The 7,668-nt window shown below is 37.7% G+C and overlaps 1 protein-coding gene across 10 annotated transcripts in view; it reads right to left on the bottom strand.

Annotated features, from left to right (window-relative positions):
• Positions 1–7,668, bottom strand: part of LOC107564123 (receptor-type tyrosine-protein phosphatase delta-like) — a 286,174-nt gene that overhangs the window by 7,983 nt on the left and 270,523 nt on the right. For all 10 annotated transcript variants that reach the window (XM_016249124.1, XM_016249129.1, XM_016249126.1 and 7 more), the window contains 3 exons: positions 3,028–3,203; positions 1,175–1,294; positions 900–1,054 (listed from right to left, as the gene is read on the bottom strand). In XM_016249124.1, the coding sequence (XP_016104610.1) occupies positions 900–1,054; positions 1,175–1,294; positions 3,028–3,203 (451 nt within the window). The remainder of the gene's footprint in view (positions 1–899; positions 1,055–1,174; positions 1,295–3,027; positions 3,204–7,668) is intronic.

Genomic DNA, 7,668 nt, shown 5'->3' on the forward strand with positions numbered 1-7,668 from the left:
TGTGTTCAACAAGAGACGTACACAGGTAAACTTGTACAGAGACGCACCGTCGTGGCTCATGAAAGTGTGTGTTTAATACTTGAGATCTATCACTGGTTTAATCAAAACATTTTTTTCAGTTTTCTACTTATTATATGACATTATAATAGAATATGGGCTCTAACAATAAATAAAGAGCACTTGACACATCATTACAGCACCTGTGTTCAACAAGAGACGTACACAGGTAAACTATTTGCTTAAAATATTTCACATAACATTCATTCTTCAGTCAGAAACAAGGACTATTTTAAACTTATCAGACAAACAAAAGCCACAAAAGCCAGATCTGGATTTGGAAAATTCACCACAGTTCAAAAGTTTGGGATCAATATGATTTTGAAATGTTTCTGAAAGAAGTCTCTTCTGCTCTCCACGGCTGCATATATTTGATCAAAAATACAGTACAAAACCGTAATATTGTTAAATATTGTTACAGTTTAAAATATCTGTTTTCTATGTGAATATGTGTTAAGCTGTACTGTATTTCTGTGATGCGCAGCTGTATTTTCAGCATCATTCCTCCAGTCTTCAGTGTCACATGATCTTCAGAAATCAGTATAATATGCTGATCTGCTGCTCGAGAAACATTTCTGATTATTATCAATGTTATCAATGTTATGAATATTATCGTGCTGCACAATATTTTTGTGGAAACTGATACATACATCTTACTGAACCTTAACATTTTTGAATGGTAGTGTACATTTACATTTATATATATATATATATATATATATATATAACAATAAAACATTTACATATTATTAACAATACACAATGCATATTCTGTGCTGTAACCTCAAGATTATCATCACTGTGTTATTAATCATATAAATATAAACGCAGCGGCTTCAGACCTGCAGTGCACCACCATGGGTCCGGCGTCCGGTGGGTTGCAGGACTTGACTCTGCGCAGGAAGGCCAGGAACGGTGTGGGATGCTCCGGAACGCCGTGATCCGGCCACGCCGTGAACTGGAACTGCCGCACCTCTCGCTTCTCGCTGGAGCCGCTCTGAACGCAAGAGTGAAACGCTCTTCAAATATTACAGCCTAACATCACATGCCCATTATTTACTCGACACGAGGGCGAGTTAATGTGGATTTTCCCTTCAAAGATGAGCTGATCACGTACCTTGTAAAGTGCAAACGTCCGGACGCAGTACGTGGCCAGCTCCACCGTGTCCAGCAGCGTGACCTGAATGAGTCCGTACGTCTCCGTCGCTCTGTTGGGCCAGTACTGGTCACACTTCACCTGAAACACACACAAACACACATCGTGCTCGGATAAAGCCGGAGAAGGAGCGGCGCTTTTCCCATTCCCTGCTGACAAGAGGATTTCTCAACACAGCAGCGAATGACAGACGCTATAATTACTATCTCCAGCGCTCTGTCGCCATCACATCACAGCCGGCCGTCATTACCATTATAGATGTGGGCTGCACTGTGAGCGGCGCACCGAACAAAAGAGATGCTAAACATGAAGCCTCCAGGTTACCAGAGGAAAACCGACGTGCATCTCACGTCTGTCTGAATGCAAACAAGAGCAGGATCTGAACGATCATATTCTGCGAACAACATTAGGATGCTGAATATCTCATTAAAATGCATCGAGTGGAGACGTTCCAGCGCCACATGACCAAAACTCTGTGTTACATGTGTGTCTCGAGTCCAACTTTACTGCAAGCGTCAGTCTATGGATTCATGCAAAGGACGATTCATGAATTAAAAAAGGCATGGATTTAAATTCTGCAACTCATAATGGCAGCTGAAGACGACATGATGTGCCGTGTCTTGCCTTAGAGAAGAAATGAGAAGGAATCTGAGAAACACACACACACACACACACACACACACACACAGCAATGATGCAATTGAGGAAAGGATGGGAATGAAATGTGGGTAAAATCTGTAAAAATTGAGGATGACATGGATTATAATATTAATTAGACCAATATTCAGTTTGACAAAAGCTCTGAAACCTGTTTGGAAACATTTCATTTTGCCATAATCGATGTAATATGTCAAAAATAATACTGTTAAAGCCAGCGCTTTCCACAAATAGAGCACAAAACAGGGCCATAAAAACAAACAGCGAAGATAGCTGCTTTACTCTCAGAAAACTCTCAGGAGGAGAAACTCAATTTTATTTTATGTTCGTATGACATTTACACATTTTTTCAAACCCTATTACTAAAATTTAAGACATAAATGCAGTTTAACAAACTGGTTTGTGTAATTTTGTCAATTATTTGCCCATAAATATTGAACAAACATCATCATTAAATAGAAAAAAAAATGCTATAAAATACTTATTTTATTAATTTATTTCCTATAAATTCAGCATTTGGATGCATAAGATGTATATTTCCTTGATTTATTATTATTATTATTATATTTCTTTCCCTTAAAAACAGGATTGCACACATGTGTGACAGTTTAAATGTTTTTGGTAATTAACATTAGTTAAAATTTCTTTACTACATTTTTTGGTTATCAATTACAGATTGTCGTATGATTTTAAATTGTTACATATAGTTGAGAAATTTAAGCTAGATTTATTTAATGTGAGATAATAGTTTATCAAACATATCTAAAAGTTCTCACCAATGAATGAATGAATGAATGATATATAGTGCCAGTTATATAAATAATACTAATAATAAGTATTATTATTGTTGTTATTTTTGTCCAAAATAACCACTTAAACAATAATTACAAATCAGTACTGCACATTAAAACTGTGAATCCGGTATTGATTTAACTGGACTTTGTGAGTATGTATTTTAAATAATGTCAAATAGGTTTATTTTTCATTAATTGATGTACTTATTAAATCTGTTGTGAGATGCAGTGTACTTGCAGAGAGACTCCGCCCACTTGCTCTTCTGATTGGCTGTGTGGACAGATTCTTGTGTTGCGTTTAGTTAGAACAGGCCGTAAGCCAATCGAATCGCAGGTGAGTAGTGATGTCAGAGCGTGCCGTACCCTGGATCTTTCCTCCAGTTTGGTCATCATGACGATGTTTGAGCTCCGCTGCTCCCAGATCATCCGCCAGAAATCGCCGAAGGTCTCGGGCAGCGCGCCTTGAGTGGCGATGTAAGCGTTCTGCTTCCGGTAGCCGTCGATGTAGTTTGCGTTGATGTAATCGCTGCCTGGAATACCTGCCAACACACAGCAGAACACACTGAGAACCAGAAACTACACAACCGTTAGCTCAGAGTTGAATTTGAGTGTTTTTAGCATGATGCTAAAGTATTCTGCTAGCTCAATGCTAGGTGTGTTTTTCATGCACTGGTCCAATTTGAGATTTTGGTCTATTTTGTTTCCTTAACATGTCTTCATTCAGACTAGAGGAAAGAAAACATCCAAAATACACATTAAAGTGTTTATTTTATTGCACTTCATCTATTGGCATCAGTAGATTTTTACTTGCAATTTAAATTAAAAAAATTTGCGGGTGCGAGTAATTACATTGGTGCCGTGACCCGGATGGGAGTCTGACGCTAGACGCTGCGGTCTTTAGCCTCCTTGTTAATGCGCCCGGCGATTTCATTTAATTAGATAATGTCTCGTTTGCATATTTAACCGTAACATTTCAGAAAACCTCAAAAAACAATTGCCTTAATGGACTGTGATTAATCAGCTGGGACAGTAAGTATGGTAATTTATTAGATCACATGATCACTCTCTTGTGCCTTAAAGATGCTTTAGACGAGCGTCGCTCAAACTGACTTTCATTTAGAGACTTTCAGCACCTTTAGTTTTTGCTCATCATCCATTTGGTTATTAACAGCAAATCATTTAAAAGCATAAGATTTTGCAGACAAAGGTCTGAACACACACTCTCATTCTTTATTATTTAGTGAGATTTCTTTAAGTCGGTCCTGAATCTTCATTTCATACTGTATATATATTCTGAGATTTCTGATGAGTGAACCTTCATCCTCTGTGAAAGACACGGTGGAATAAACTGAAAGTGAAGACGTGTGAGAGATCTGGAGAACACAGAGCGAGGCCTGATTTCTGCTGTTAGACGGCTGACAGCGCGTCAATGCTGCAGGAGAGCGGCTCGCAGCTCAGCTCACACATGCAGCGGCGAGATAAAACTCATCCAGCGTTCCCTCGCCCCCGCTCACGCTCGCTCGCTCAGTCTCTACTCCAGGTGAATTATTTTACTGAGAATTAATAAATAAATTAAAAACCATGTTTTTCATTTTCTTGTTCATTCTGTGACTGACAGGATAGAAAGACAATTAATCCTGCCTTTCCTTCTCTCTGTTCTAGACAAAAGAGGCCAAAATGACACAGATATAACAAAGCAGATGTATGTGTGTGTGTTTGTGTGTGTGTGAGAGAGTGTGTGTGTGTGTGTGTGAGTCAGAGAGTGTAACCCTAACCTAACCCTAACCCTAACCCTAACCTAACCCTGAGAGTGTGAGGGTCTCCGAGGATATCATCACTGACCCCCAGACTTACGTCAGAGCAACAGCAACCCTAACCTAACCCTAACCCTAACCCTAACGCTAACCTAACCCTGAGAGTGTGAGGGTCTCCGAGGATATCATCACTGACCCCCAGACTTACGTCAGAGCAACAGCCACATTCGGTGGATATAGCCACCCGCTAACATCCGCAGGTGCCCGGCGAACTCTCATGGATCTACATCAGTATCACCAAAAACAACACTGGACTGGACTGAACCTTCAGGGAAAACTTGCATGTCTTCCCTCTGCTGATCACTCTGTTTCTCACTCATTTCTCAAGAATACTGCACTCAGTGAGGACATTGCCATTTTCACAGTAAAAGCCAGGACTTCAACAACTTAGGATGCCCAAAAAGAGGGCTAAACGGCTAGCAAAGTACTGTGCTTTGTCCTCTATCATAGGCAGCCGTCATATATGGCGGAGACGCTGTTATTTATACCCATAACAACTGAGTGATATGCTTAATATTGTGAAGACTTGTTGCACGCCATTGGTCTATGATTTTATACATGTATCTAACTGCATCTATAATATTTACGTCCTTGTAAGTTATTTCTCTTAAGTGGACTAAAATAAATTGTTAAAATGTGTGTGTGAGACTCTGTTCCAAAAACTAATGAGCCACCTACATAGAGTGTATTTCAAGACAGGATCACATGTATCCTGCACAGACAAAGCAAAAATTCATTTTCTTAATCTGTATTTTTCTTGTTGTCCAGAAAACAAACAAACAAAATGTAAAAATAAAAAAAAAACCCCATTAAAACAAGATGGACTTACTTGAGAAGCTAATTTATAAGATAAAATATTTGTCACATATGTTTCTCTTACTGCATTCAGTGTTGTTATTGCAAAGTAAAACTATTACTTCTAAAATACACACACTCACACAGACACACTCTCTCTCACTATCTCACACTCTCTCTCACACACACACACACACACACACACTCTCTCTCACTATCTCACACTCTCTCTCACACACACACACACACACACACACACACACACACACACTCTCTCTCTCACACACACACACACACACACACACACACACACACACACACACACACACACACACACACACACACACACACACACACACACACACACACACACTCTCTCTCACTATCTCACACTCTCTCTCACACACACACACACACACACACACACACACGCTGAGGACCGTTGGATTTTCTGCAGCAGTTCATCACACTATTTAATTTCTCATTGTGGAAACACAAAGCCGGACGCGGCAGATGAGCATTTATTTGTGTCATTGTTCGCTGAGTGAATCTGTTATTTAACACAGTTTGGAGGGAAATTAGATGTTTTATTTTGGGATTGTGTTTTTACATGGAGAAAACGGCTCATCAGTTCAGTATAAATGTGTAATGCTGCTGTAGATGCTGCAACAATCAGCTTCTTCATCTGTATTTTTCTCTCGTTTCCCATTAAAATTATTTTAACATCCTTAAAACAAGATGCATTTACTTGAGAAGACACATAGCATGAAAAAGACTTGTGTTATGTATTGCATAATATATTGTAGTGTATTGTGTGTATATAAATCAAATAAAAAAATAAATAAACAAACAAACAAACAAACAAATAAATACATGTTAGAATGTACACTTTACACAATATTTGGCACAAGTATCTTGTTTTAAGGATGTTTAGACATGTTTTATTGGAAACCAAGATGCTTGGAAACCTGAAGTTCACCGCGATGAACTAATGAGAAGTGGTGAGCGTACCATCGATGGCGGAGAGCAGGACTCTGGAGTGATCGTAGGCGATGACGTTTGCGTATCTGTTCTTTGGTTTGTTGACCTCCAGGTTGGAGTGCTCCCACGTGAACTGCTGACCGGGATCGACCGACTGAGGAGAAATGAGGAATATGGATTAATGAGTGCATTAGCATCAGAGCTAAACACAGACACAGCTCATCTTACAGTCGTAAGCTAACTGTTGGCTCGGACTCAACATACTCTGAGCGTCTCACGCCAATAATATCCATCAGAAATAGAAAGGCGCGTCCCGACCCGCGTGGCTATGATCAGCATTCACAGTCTGTATTAATAGAGCGGCGACTGTAACGCGTCATTGAACGAGAGCGCTCAGAAATAAACGCTGCTGCTGGGCGGAAACATGCTGCCTCAACAACTTCTGTCCTGGAAACGAGAAACGGCCAGTGGCTTTCATGCTTTCACTAAATTAATCAATTAATGCACAAATACATATACAATCAATTTATGAGCAAACTAAATAATTAAATAAAAGTTATGACGAATGTCTGACAAATTAAAAAAAATAATGCACGGATTAACAGATTAACGAATAAATATACAAATTAAATAAAAGCATGAATGGAGTAACTTATGGACAAAATAATGCACAAATGCATGAATGAATGGATTACTTTTTTTTTTTTTACAAATTAATTGAACAAATGCATGAATGAACTAATGGAAATATTAAAGAAAGAAAGAAAGAAAGAAAGAAAGAAAGAATGTCAATCAATTAATGAATAATGAAAAGATTAAATGGACTGACAAAAATAAAGGGATCATCAAGTGAATGAATGAATGAATGAAACAAATGTACAAATTAATTGAACAAATGCATGAATGAACTAATGGAAATAAAGAAAGAAAAAGAAAGAAAGAAAGAATGTTAATCAATTAATGATTAATGAAAATATTAAATGGACTGACAAAAAATAAAGGGATCATCAAGTGAATGAATGAATGAATGAATTAATGAAATCAATTATACTATTTTTATGGTTGAATTAATTAATGAAAAAATACAAATTAAATGAACAAGAAAGAAAGAAAAAGAAAGAAAGGATGAAAGAAAGAGAAAGAAAGAAAGATAATCAATTAATGAATAATGAAAAGATTAAATGGACTGACAAAAAAAATCAAGGGATCATCAGTGAATGAATGAATGAATGAATGAATGAATTAATTAATGAAAAAATACAAATTAAATGAACAAGAAAGAAAGAAAAAGAAAGAAAGGATGAAAGAAAGAGAAAGAAAGAAAGATAATCAATTAATGAATAATGAAAAGATTAAATGGACTGACAAAAAAAATCAAGGGATCATCAGTGAATGAATGAATGAATGAATGAAT

The sequence above is a fragment of the Sinocyclocheilus grahami genome, unplaced genomic scaffold (genome assembly GCF_001515645.1).
Source record: "Sinocyclocheilus grahami isolate Dianchi unplaced genomic scaffold, SAMN03320097.WGS_v1.1 scaffold912.1, whole genome shotgun sequence".
NCBI lineage: Eukaryota > Metazoa > Chordata > Actinopteri > Cypriniformes > Cyprinidae > Sinocyclocheilus > Sinocyclocheilus grahami.